This window comes from Sapajus apella, unplaced genomic scaffold (assembly GCF_009761245.1).
Source record: "Sapajus apella isolate SASKATOON/1434 unplaced genomic scaffold, GSC_monkey_1.0 scaffold20, whole genome shotgun sequence".
Lineage (NCBI taxonomy): Eukaryota > Metazoa > Chordata > Mammalia > Primates > Cebidae > Sapajus > Sapajus apella.
The window spans coordinates 26,862,008-26,875,207 of record NW_022436960.1 but is presented as its reverse complement, the minus strand read 5'-3'; the positions used below and the strand labels follow the sequence as shown (position 1 = coordinate 26,875,207).

General features: G+C 47.5%; 1 protein-coding gene across 3 annotated transcripts in view; it reads left to right on the top strand.

The window, feature by feature from the left end:
- IFT43 (intraflagellar transport 43) overlaps positions 1 to 12,813 on the top strand; it is a 98,725-nt gene extending 85,912 nt beyond the window's left edge. For 2 of the 3 annotated variants that reach the window (XM_032287254.1, XM_032287255.1), the window contains exons 6-9: positions 11,353 to 11,425; positions 11,696 to 11,771; positions 12,294 to 12,356; positions 12,524 to 12,813. In XM_032287254.1, the coding sequence (XP_032143145.1) occupies positions 11,353 to 11,425; positions 11,696 to 11,771; positions 12,294 to 12,356; positions 12,524 to 12,643 (332 nt within the window). In that variant the 3' untranslated portion in view covers positions 12,644 to 12,813. Of the gene's footprint in view, positions 1 to 5,705; positions 5,801 to 11,352; positions 11,426 to 11,695; positions 11,772 to 12,293; positions 12,357 to 12,523 lie in introns of all 3 variants that reach the window. The other variant, XM_032287256.1, reaches the window with a different exon arrangement.
- Positions 12,814 to 13,200: the final 387 nt, after the last annotated feature.

The window sequence follows — 13,200 nt, the reverse complement described above, 5'->3', positions numbered from 1 at the left end:
TCTCACTGCTTTTTTTAATGTTGGTCTATTTACAGGATAGGGGTTAAGAAATTTGAAAAAGAAGTCATTCTGGTAGGAAATGATATTGGTAATTGATGTTTGTGCTTACCGTGAGCCAGCCGTCATGCTAACTGCTCTACCTTCCATGCTTCAGTTAATTCTCACAGTTCTAAGGAGACGCTGTGATCATCACCATCTTACAGAGGAGGAAATGAAAACCTTATGAAGTTAAATAACTCACTGAGGTCACGTGGCTGATAAGCAGTGATGTGCTTTTATGTATGGGGAAAGGTCCTGATTGGTAGTGTTTGCCAAGTCTGTGGTGTAAATACTTCCACCATGATTGATTCAAGCTCCCAATATGACATCACTGATTCCAGAAGTGGGAAGAGATGGGCAGCAGCACCATCACACGTGTTTACTTCCTCTATACAGATACGCAATAGGCATACATAGCCTCAAGAGCACAGATAATAGCAAAATGGAGTAAATTTCAGAAAGTGGTGGTGAGTTCTGAGTATTGGTTAGCTTTCTTTTTTCTTTTGTTTTTCTCTTTTTGGGGGTGGAGTCTTGCTCTGTTGCCCAGGCTGGAGTGCAGTGGTGTGATCTTGGCTCACTGCAACCTCCGTCTCCTGGGTTCAAGCAATTCTCCTGCCTCAGCCTCCTGAGTAGCTGGGACTGCGGGTGCCTTCCACCATGCCCAGCTAATTTTTGTATTTTTAGTAGGGGTTTCACCATGTTGGCCGGGCTGGTCTTGAACTCCTGACCTCATGATCCACCTGCCTTGGCCTCTGAAAGTGCTGGGATTACAGGCGTGAGCCACCACGCTGGCCCTTTCTTTTTAATATAATTTACTTAATTATAAGAATGTATAATTTCACCTTAAATGATGTTTCTTTTTGACAACCTGCAGGCAAAATTCCTAAGAATTTAGCAAGTGGCTCTCTGGGGCCAGTGGGAGCTGCTCCAGCATACCACAGCTAGGAATAGGTGGCACTGGGACTCAGACGTGGTCTTTGTGACCCCTAACCCCTCTGCTCACAGCCCTACTTATGGAGGAGGCCTGTCTCCACCCGTTTTCCAGCAGCCTGTTGCACATCTGCTCCCCATCCCGGTTCTCAGCTTTACTTCTTGGCCATGTCCTCGGTTCTGTTGCTCTTCTTATTGTCAAGTCTTATCTACAGCAGGGCCTGGGCTGGATAGAGACAAGCACAAGAGACCAGGTCTTTAAAGCTCTCATGACATGAAGCAGAAGATTCAGGTTTGACCATTCCCCTCTTCTTTCCATCAAATCCATGGTGATTGCTTTTACGTGATGAATTCAAGAGTGCCTGTGCTAAATCCTCCAGAGGGGAGAACCTATTTTAGGGTGAGGAGTTTCACTGGGCTTGTACAGATTGCATGGTGAGTATTGGAGAGTTTGGGAGTTTGGTGAGACCTGAAATTCCACAATGTGCTACCTGGGCCATGAGTCTTGACCAGACATCCTGTTGCATTGGCAGGGCAAGGCCAGAGTCCCTAATTGTGTCCTGAAATGTCTGGGTTACACAAGATGTCCCAAACATACCATCATGCACGTCTCTGCTCAAAACATGGTTGACAGTAGTAACCTTTCTGGGCTTCCATTTTCCTTGTTATGTGAGCAGCTTGCTTGCATGTCCACATCTGAAGAAGTAGAATGTGAAGAATGAAAACGAAAGTCTTGCAATGGGCATGCATGCACGTTTAAACGAAGCAGGTTGTATTAACCTTCCTCCAGGAACACAGAGAAAGCCCTGTCAGCATTCTGTCATGCTGTAGTCTGTTTGGAGGACTGTGATTAATAGCAAATTATCCAGCATTGAGCACTGACGAAAGTCAAAGAGAGTTGAATCTCCCCGAAATCATTATAGAGATCAGAGTTTATATGCTGTAACTCCTTGGATTCTGTCCCCGTTTAATACAGAAGACAGGACCAGGCTAGGACAAAGCCAATCCCATTTAGTTTTGTGAGACTGTCCCAGATGTGACTGTACGCAATGCTTCAGCTTTCAGGAAGAGGCATGAGCACTTCTCCACCTCCACGCAGTTGTGACAGGAGCAGGTGAATGAGGATGTGAGCAGGGGAGAGGCCTTAGATTGATGAGGATCGCTACCCAGGGAGATCTTAGACTGCTTTGATTTTTATCCGAGCAGAAAGAAAGAGAGGCTTAGTATTCTAGGATGTCTGTTTCCAATGATGGGGACTCTATAAAGAAAAGGCACCATGTTCTCTGCAATGAAAAAAGATAGATGGAGTTGTAGAGTGCTCCAAATAGTCTTTGTAACCCAGAACACAGCAGGTTGTGGCCTGGATGACTGGCGACGTCTGTGCTCTCCTAAATAGAAGGCTGTGGTTCATTTCTCAGTTTGAAGGCTGGCAGCCAGCTGTCCCCTAGGTGAGACGGGAAGGGACAAGCTTGTTTGTGCCTCTCAGTTTGGACTTAGGACATCACTTAGTCCTTGGTTGCAGAAGTCTTTTCCTTCTGACACATCACACATGAGGATAAGTTTCTAAAGGAGGACCTACCTAGGGCAGAAATCTGGGGAAGAGGTAATAGGGAGTCCTCTGACCCTGGCAAGAGTCAAGCTTCGTGGCCAAATGACGCAGCTTCCTTCCGCGCTGTATGTTCTCCCAGCCTTCTGAACATTCAGAGATGTCCAGTGTGTGTGCGCACTTGTCTATATACATACGCAGGAGGACACGAATGTGATTCCTGAGTCTGTAAGTGTGGTTGACAGACTAGGTTTACCTAAAAGACCCTTTAAGAGAAAGCTCTTGAAAGATGATTACAGAATTGAGACACCATCATTTAAAAGTGCTCGAGGCGAACTCTTTTGAAAATTGCAGCAGCGGAGGGACAGAGAAAGAGCCCTGCCGCCCTTGATTGTTGCGCTGCTCCCTCAGGACCCGTTCTCCCCCTCCCACCCAGTTTCTCATCTGATAAGAGAGCTAGCAGCAGTAAGACTCCTCATCTGTCTTATGAAAATTCGATTCCGAGTGGCTGTGATCAAAACCAGCTGGCTGTCACCAGCAGTGGCCTTGCGCAGAGGGAGCCGCTCAGAAGCGTTCCGTATGTGGGGGTGTCATGGGTGGCACCGATCAAAGGAGCATTTTTTTAATAAATATATATAAGGAAAAATACAAAACCTAAGGATTTAGAATAAAAGCAGTGTAGTTTGTCTTGTTTTTCTCAGTGTAACATGAAGAGGATGAAATGGAATCAGATATGCCCGCTTTCTAATGTTCTTCCACGGGCGGCTCTGAGAAGGTGCTCTCTGTCACATTAATACCACATCACCCGTCTTGGGCCTTATTGAAGAGAGTGGAGAGTTCCTCGGCTTCCCTTCCTTCCAGCCACTTTATTTCTTCGTCACGTTTACAGTCCTTTACCCCTCCTTGTCCTTAATACATCTCCACAGATAAAAGCTGGGACCTCCACGAGGCTCCGGGAGAGCCACTGCAGGATGTTGTCCTGTTTCCTTCAATTGAAAGTGACCAGCAGAGTGACGCTCCCTAAGGGTCACCCAGGCAGGTGACACCTGGGTCCTCTTCAGAATGAGGTCACTTGAGACGGCTGGGCTGAATGGGCCCTTCCCTATGGAGAGTCCTCTCTGGGCCCTGCCTGTCTCTCAGGAACCCGACCTTTGAATGACCTGCAAGGCTGAGTCCTGGCTGCCGCTTCCTTGTGTTGCCAATACTGATCCCTGCATAACCTTCAGCAGACCTGGGTGGGATGACAGCAACATTGCTCTCTTGGGGGTGATACTCATGGCTCTTTCAGAAACATGCTAACCTCCCTCCGTGGGTAACATAATGAGGTCCAGCATTCACACACCATAGTGTCTCCAGAGCCAGGTCGACAAACTCCCTTCTCTGCGGAAGATCCAGGCAAATCCCAGCTGTGCTGAGGCCTGGCTGACCTCAGAAACCCAACTCAGTCCAAACCTCCCTCCCCATTGTCAGCCAAGAGAGCTGCCACAGCTTGGGGGAGCTGTGAGGAGCAATCAACTCTTTTGATCTTCATCCTCTTAAGGTCTGTGATCTTTTTTCCCTAGCAACATCAGGAGAGATTCACCTTGGAGGAGCACAGAGGCATTTCAACATATGGGCACCCCAAACCGGCACTGTAGAACAGGGTCTCCTCTCCCTATTACCCCATCGCACGCCTTCTCGGGGACCTGCTTGTGCGTGGCTCCTGACCATGTACCCCACCATGTCTGCAGGGTCACACGCATGTGGTGTGCGGTCAGTCCTGTTCCACAGCTTTTGCAGCATGGCTCCTTAGCCACTGTCGCAATGTTCAGACTCTTTTCTCCTATCTGCCAGTAGCAAGTACAGCCCTGGACCCGGCTCTAATCAGGTGAAATCACAAGGGACATGTCTTCATACAGCAGACCTGCCAGAGACCTGAGACGTGTTTGTGCCCCTTGTCCCCTGATTCAAGGAATGCAGTGGACTGCTCGGGAGCTCCTCTGAGACTTCCTCTTTCCCTTGTTCCTTCGGGTGTTTGAAGCCTGTTGCCTCCTGCTTTCCCTTTTCTTTCCCCTTTTAAAAAATTCTCAATTTTTTCACTTAGAAAAAAAAAATTATTTATACGATTGAGATCCACTAATTAAAGCCATTTTCTGGTATTTGGTTACTGGAGCGTTTGATGTCTCTCTGACAAGACCATGAAATGCACGGAGTGTCCACAGGGACAGAATTTGCTGAACACGGCTCTTTGTAAATGAGGGGACATAGTGTCGCAGCAGCTCATGAATATGAAACGCCCATGATGCCACCTCAGTGGACTTGGGAACACAGATGAATCCTGTCATGTGCTAAATGAGACCAATTTCTTTCACTTAACTTCATCTTCAATCAGACCTTCTTCCATTTGCCTGTTTAAAATTCCCCATACGTGATGCTGAAGGTAACAGCATTCAGTAAAACAAAGTTTTGCAGCTGCAGAGAAAAATTATAATGATCTCTGGTTTTAAGTTGCCATCTCCTAAAAACATGGACATTGTTTCCTTCCACTTGAGAGCTCTGAATGTCTGTTGACTTTGGGCACAGAATTAGGGTCTGGACTGCCCTTACTGGGGTGTCCTTAAGCAGCATGACCAGATCCCTTTCATGTGGATTGGTTGTTGACTTGGCTATGTATGGCAGATATGAGCCCTAAGCAGCCTGTGAATGCTCTCCAGTGGCCAGGACACTGAGTGGGAAAGAAGCTTGGGAAGAGATTGTGTGTAACCAAATAGGGCGTTTGCCTTTGGAATCACCTGGAGTTCTCTAACTCTCCTTGTCATCAGTGACAATGATGTGAGAGGGCTGGTGTCATCAGTAAGCACCCTGAGGAAGCTGGAAAGCTAAGCCAACCATTTGTATCATTTGCTGAAATGTCAAGGTGAGAAAGTGCTGGAGTACAGAAGAGACTTGATGTAGTTCTATAGAAGTCCTTCTGAGCATGACCAGGGAATCCCATTCAGAAATCCCCAACCAAGAAAATTAGCCAAGAGTAGAACCTAACCTGCCTGAAACATCTCTGCCGGGGTGGGACCCAGGGGCCAGATTGGGGTGCCTCCTTTGTTTGCTTCTTCCTGCCAGAGTTAGATTTATACTCCTGGTGACGAGCTGGATAGTGCTTGGGGTATACTCATTGCAAGCTGAGTCCAATCTAAGAAGTCACTTTCTGTTCTAGCAGTTCCCAAACAGGTAAACAACAGCTGGATCTGAACACATGCTATCTCAAAACGCATCACAGAGATTTGGGGCTGGCTTCATTGGAAGAGGCAGGTAAGCTTTTGACTGTCAGGCCATGGGAGCTAAAAAGGATCCTTCTGGGACTTCACTAGGTAATTAGCATTTTAGTGTGCACATGTGATGATGATATCCATAATGAATGTATTTCAGGGCAAATGGCAGTTGCCCTCACATCTAACAGCTCACATCTTTGAAATCAGTTGTAATGGACCTATTGGTGTTCCATACGTTTCTTTGTATTTAGGCAGCACCCATTCATTTCTGTGGTATCATCTGCTGAGTGATTTATTGGGTAGATGTGTTGGGTTTCAGCAGACTAGTGTTCTGGTATCAAAATGAGTTTCCCATTTGGCGATCTCTCTTTCTGAAACAGGTTTGCATTGCTGTTGCTATGCATTAATAAGCCTCTGTTGGGTGCTTCCAGAATGCGGAGGTTGGTGAAGAGCAGTGTGACCCAGCCTCTGGTTTGGAAGCCAGTTGGGCCATATGGACCAAATTTGAATGACTCTTCCTCTGAAACTTTGTCTCCATGCATCCATTGTTTCTTGGATATGCACAAGCCTTTCTCAGTGGGCCTTGCAGCTCTGAAGGAAGCCAAAGCCTTTTCTATGATGTTATCAATGCCAGGAAGTGTCCAAGGATTACTCTTGGTTGTTCTTGTGAAATGAGTCCTACTCAGGCAGCAATAGCAGGACTCAATAGCAATTCTAATTGGAATAATGTAGAGAAGGTTGATGTGGCTTTTCCGGGTGTGTCACTTCCTGATCTGAGGGGTGTGTGGTGACTGCAGTTCTTTTTTCCTAATTTTTCCAGTCCTTGGAATGCACAGGTACCTGGGGTGTGGCCTTTGCTCTCAGCTAGTTCACCATCCAGGGGGCAGATGTGGAGCAAATTTCATGTACTCTACCTCCTGCAAGGTAGTGAGGGCTACCCTGTGGCCACGAATAAAGTATTATGGAAGGATAAAGTAGGAAGCCTTTATTTCTTTTTGTTAGGTCCAGAAGCGCGCCACTAAGGAGGGGACGTGCATTTTCTATCCTGCTTAGTCCCTCTGGGTTTTCCCCCGTCATGCCTTGGAAGGGGTCTGGCATAGCGCAACCACAGTGTCCTGTCTTCAGTTTCTCCAGTGTGGCCAGTTACTTCTCACCACCAAGCACCTTTGCGCATGTTTTCTCCTACCTGGCCGAATCCTGCTCCTCCTTCAGCTTCAGCTGCCCTGTCCTCAATTCAGAAATACCTTCCTCCTTTAACTGCTCAATCCTAACCCTACTAACTCTAATCCCACACGCCCAAATTAAATCCTCTCTGGACTGGATTAAACGCATTGTGGAGCAGTGTTCAATAGAATATGAGAAGGTCATTTAAAAGAAAAAATACATGTATGTAAAAATACATGTAAGGAAAGATACAAGCAAGGTACAGAACAGTGTCTGTGTAGTGTGATCCCATTTGTGAACACTTTCGAAGGACATACATGCTGTGTTATTCATGAATTCTTTTCAGTAAATAAATATGAAAAAGTCGTTAACAGTGATTATCTATAGGGAGATGACTGGGTCTCACAGAAGGAAGGGACATTTTCATTCTAAGCCTTTCTATAGCACTTGAATTTATTACTACCTATAATGTTACTTTTGTTGTGGAAAAATAATCAGGTTTCCCTGTTACTTTCCGTCATGAGATCCAGTTGGTTTCTTTCTTTGTGTGTATTTTAATTTGTAAGCAGTACCTTTCTTTGTGTTTATTAGCCTCTACCAGACTGGTGCCCCATGAAGGCAGGGACCATGTTTATTTTACTTGCTGTTGTTACTGGCATGGTACCTTTCACATAGTGGGTGCTCCATCAGTATCCTTGAATGGATGAATGAATGAATGAATGAATGAATGAATGAATGAATGAGTCTATGAATGAATGAATGAATCTATGAATGAATGAATGAACAAGCAGACAAATGGAGTTTCCCTACAGCGTGGCTGACCAGGTACCATGTGGGGCAGAGACAGGTTGAACAGCTATGAAACAGCTAACACTGAGCCAGGGAGCAGTGCACAAGGCAAGAAGGAGTCTTCTGTTTAAGAAGAACAGCATGGCCGTGAGAGGGTGGCACTCACTGCCTTCCGGGGAACTGAGACAAAAACTGGGGATACCAGCTCCCATGGTGCCGGGGGTGTCACAGCGTCACCTTCTCGGGCTGTTCAAGGTGCCTGGCTGCCTCCTCCTCCTTGGGGCTGGTTTAATAAGATAGGGTTGGTGGCACATGTTTTTTATTCTGCTCCATTTGGCCTTGTACAGAAGTAGCGAGTCGGGGTTTACAGTAAGGGAGAGGACTTAGCGGATTTGTAGTTACTGGAATCAAGAGAAAGACCCCAGAAGAGAGGACATTAAGTTTCAGAGGACATTGAGTGAAAGCTGCCTTGAGCATAGGCAGCTGTCTCACCCCTTCACTGTAGGAGGAGGTGTCTTTGAACGCATTTCACTTTTGAGAAGAAAGCCCGTGTGGGGTGTGGCAGAGCTCAGCCATTGCCGCCACATTGAAGTGGGAAGCCTGGCTCAGTCCATTATTCATAGTTTCACCCCATGCAAGCTGCTGAATCTTGCTTAGCCTCAGTGTTCTCTTCTGAAAAATGGCCACCACTGGGCAGCTGAAAATGAAGGTGGAGTCATATAGTTCCTCTACATACGTAATATTAGAATATTGGTTAAGTCCATAAGAATAGTTATTGAATATTCTATACTGATCACAGTGCTAGTATTTTATAAAAATCATTGCATTTAATACTTACAGCAACTGAATGGGTGGGCGTGAGTCCAACCTTCATTTTATTGATGAAGAAATTGAGGCATAGAGAGAAAAAGTCACACAACTAGTAGGTGGTGGAGCCTGGGTTTGGAGCAGACCCTCCTGCCTCCAGAACCTGCCTCTTAACCGTGGAGCAGGAGTGCGCCGACACAGCATGCTCCTGACCTCACTGCAGCCATTCACGTTCTTCTCGGTATTAGCAACATTGAAGAAAAATTTTTGAAAACGGTGGTTGCTTTTCAACAGTACCAGAGTGACTGCCGTCTTCCTCGTACTGTCTCTGTTAAAATCATGTGCTTCGCATTGCAAACTTTACAACCTGAAGCAAGCCTCATTACCCTCCACCTTTGCTAGTCAAGTCACTGCCTCTTACTGGACGCAGACCGGGTCACTCCTCAGAGGTAATTTTGTGAAGAAGCTGGTTTCTTAAGTCTGTTTTCTTTTTTCTGTGTTCGTTCATGGTGTATGTGAGAGTGGGGGAGCAGGGAGGAGGGAAAGAGATAAAGAGAAAATAAAATTCTGCAGAACATATGTGCTCATGAGCACTTGCAGAAACTGTAAAATTGTGAAGTTCTTTGAAGTTTGCCCAAAAACTGCTCTGTAGACACCTGTTCTGCTGGGGGCTGGAGTTGGATGGCCTGCCTCTGCTGCTATGGCTCAAGCTGTCACTGCACAAGAATGTTCCAGCTTGCCTTGGCCTGGCTGTCATTGCTGGCTCTGTCCCACTCAGGCGGTTCACCGGGTTCTGCTGGGCACCAGGCTTCCAATTAGAGAGAAATCCCACTGTGTGGCCAGCCCCACCAGCACCGTTCTGAGCGGCCCCTTTGCCAATGCCTGAGCTGACCTCTGATCTGTCACAGATGGGCCAGCCCCACACTCTTTGTGCACATTTGGAGAAGGGGGTTGGGGATGAAGAGGGAAGCCCGTGGAGAGAGAGAGTGGACATCGGGCAGAAGTGCAATTCCTCAGAGCCCCAAGACGCTGGGCAGAGTTGACAGGACCCAAATGCTAAAGTTGTGGAGGGAAAGGGGAGTTCGGGAAGACCCTGTCCTGAGCCCCAAACTCAGCATGGGGCATTTTCTTACCACCTTCTGAATATTCATCTCAGGCTGGACTCTGCACCCGAGGAGAGCCAGGCGTGCTCCAAAACTGTCACACTGCCGATGGAGCGCGGCTCAGCCAGCTTCCTCCCAGCCCTCCGCAGGGCCTGCGCAGCCTTACCAGCCTTGGGAATGACACTCTCAGCAGCCTGCACAATGGACTGTATTAATCACACAGAGCAGAGCGGGAGGGAGAAAGCAAGCTAACTTTCTATTAGCATAAGAAATAGAATCTTAGAGCATTCAAGTCTCCAGTTCTCTAGCAGGACAGAGAGATACAATCTAAGCTCTGAACAGCTCCTTTCTAGGTGTAAGACTTGCTGAATGTGGTCCATTATTTGGGGGGTGGTGGATGTGTCTCTTCTTGATTTTCCCTATCAGCAACTCCTTTTTATTTTTATCCCCTTTCGCTCTTTCTATCCCTTGTTTTCTCTGCCCGTCTCTTTCTGTTGAATTTTCTCTGTCTCTGTCTCTCCCTTCCATGCTCTCTTTTTCCGGGTACAACATCTGTGCCTCCACAGTCGGAAGTCATAATAAAGACACCAGGCTCGGAACTGACATTTCCATCCTCTGGCGTCGCTTGACTAGAGTGATCGAAAAGTCTAAATCATGAATTGCCTGAAAGTGGCAAGGGTCTTCTTCTCAGCTGTTCTTGAAATGATTTTAAAACTAAGATTGAAGTCAACCCGTGAAAGCAGAAATGAAGGATGTCTTCGCTTGTCCCTCTGTGGGATTTTTCCTTCTTTCTGTGTTTACAGTTGGCTTAGGAAATCCAGGACTGTCTCACCCCACCAGGCCTTTTTCTTGTACCATCTCTCTCTTCTCCCTCACCCCTGACTGTTTAAAACAAAATCTCTCAACCAGTCCGTGATACTCACTTGGGGGAGGAGATGTTTCTTTAGGGTGTTAGGTTGACCCATGAGAACATGGACAGTTTTTGGTCACTTAGGCAAGTTGCCACAGTTAAGGGATGGACTGGTTTCCCAGTTTCTCTATTTGCATGATTTTGTTGAACTGATGAAAGAAATGGCCTCATGTTTCTTCATATGTTGTCTGGAGAGTTCAGAGATGGAAAATCTTGAGACAGCAAGAAAAGCACAATCATAGAATCAGCATCACTGATTATATTAGACCCACTGAATGGAGACCCGGATCCCGAGGAGTCAGGCTGTGTCATTAGGTGGAAGATGCCCTTCAGATGCAGGCTGAGGGCCATGACGATTGCACTCCGGGGCTAATGCGCATCCGCTTTGTGACACTGCACACTCTCAGTTCCTCTGTCCCTGACCATGCCAGGCTCACTTGTTAGTTCCTCTTCTTTCCTCTCTTCTAACAACACCTTCCTCACGTGCTGTCTGGGAGTCTCATTTCTTTACATTTCTCCTTGGAGACCCACTTCAGTGACTTCTGACCTGTTGCATGCATCAGAATCGCCAGGGAACTCCTGAGAAAAAAATCCAGATGCCTGAGCCTGACCCAGGAGGTTCTACTATAGCAGGTTCTGGGGTGAGGCTGGGATTCAGACATCGTTGAAGCTCCACCTTTGATCCTACCCCTAGTTAAATTCCTGCCCCAGCTCACAGCCTCATGGCTGGTGTGTTGAAGAGGAGTGAGTAAGAAGTGGAGAAGCAGGCGCAATCCCTATGAGTTCTGCGGACAGGGCTGCCTCTGCCTCTCCTTGCAGATATTCCTATCATTCCGGATCTGGAGGAAGTACAAGAAGAAGACTTTGTTTTGCAGGTCGCAGCCCCTCCCAGGTAGGTTAAATCGGATATGATTAGGGAGGCAGAGAATAGGTGAATTAATATACTCCAAATATTATCTACAGTGGCCCTTTGCCACCCCCCAGTGTAAATCCAGATCTTTCTGGTGTCGGGCTCCATCCAGGGTTCCCGTTTTGTTAAGACATGTTATTCCCATTCTGGTCATCCCCAGCTGTGTACGAGGCTCTGGGGATGGTGGCCCGGCAGCACTCCTGAAACAGGTCCTGCCTGGGGTTCCCTCTTCTTGCTCTCTCTTTCCTTCAGCATCCAGGTAAAGCGGGTGATGACCTACCGAGACCTAGACAATGACCTCATGAAGTACTCAGCCATTCAGACGTTGGTGAGTGGAACGGCTTCTGCATAGAGAGGCAGGCTACAAGCAACAGCCATAGAGATTTCTCAGTTCCTCTGAAGCTATACAGCATCTCCAGCAGTCCCTGAGGCTGGCTGCCCAGCACCCATACCTCTGCTGGAGGTTTTATCCTTGATCACCTCACAGCAAGCCTGGACCCAACATAGTCCAGTGTTTCTCAGTGCCAGGCTCCCACCTGCCTCCATGGCTGCCCACTTGGTACCTGATGGCACCCACTCCCCTCTGTCCCTGTGGGTATGCTGCTGTCACACTCTGCCCTCCCAGTATGGTCCTTTGCCCCAAAGCACACCCAGCATGTAGGAAGCATAGCCTTCCCTCATTTCCCAGTGGCCAGGGGGTTCATTCGTAATTTTACTCTCTTTGAAGGCATGTCTGGAGGTCTCAGTTCGGGAAGTTCTGACACACAAAAACTGATCGTGATTTTGCAAGAAATAGTTGCCTGAAAGCCCTCAAGGTGCTTAGCCTGACCTCTTTTGTTTGCATTTGCAGGATGGGGAGATCGACCTGAAACTCCTCACCAAAGTGCTTGCGCCAGAGCACGAAGTCCGGGAGGTACAGTGGCGGCACCAGTTCCCTGGCCTCTCTGCTTTGGCATTCCTATAACCAGTGACTCCCAGGCTGACCTGTGCCTCCTTGAGGCCTGGATGGGTGGGGGAAGTCAGCTACAGTTGAGGGAAAAGGCCTTTTTTTGTCTTACCCAGTGGTACTCTTCTTGGCAGGATGACGTCGGCTGGGACTGGGACCATCTGTTCACTGATGTGTCCTCAGAGGTCCTCACTGAGTGGGACCCACTGCAAACAGAGAAGGAGGACCCTGCAGGGCAACCCAGGCACACCTGAGCCCATCACCCACTCTCTAGACATGAAAAAATGCAATGAGCTTAAAGCTAAAGAAGCTTGCAAGCAGCTCCAAATTTTTACATAGAGTATTTTGTAATAAAAATATTTATATTCAGTCAACCACATTGGATAATTCAATTGCAATAAATTGCTTTATCCTGTGCCATCTCCTCCCTTTCTTTCCAGTCTCTTCTTGGAAAAGTTTATTGCCAAGTGAAGGAGAACAGTTTTTAAGTCAGCTGATAGGAACTCGAAACTCACAGTAGAGGAGCGTGTGGGAGAGTTTGCTTCAGGAGGAGGAGGAGTGGGCACTCCTACTGGAAGCTGTCCACTTCTCGGGAGGTTTCAAAGAGTTGCCTGCTAGGGTTCTGGGGTGGGGCCTCCCCTCCTGTGGTGCTCTGGGCCCTCTGTTTGTGACCTTAGTGACGCTGCACTGCCACCTGCATCACAGGCTTCCAGGCAGCTGCAGCGGAGGGAGCAGGAGGCGGGAGGGAGAAGGAGACCCATTCTTCATTTTCATCAGGGCTTGGTAGCTGTTCTGACAACGTTCTCCTTTC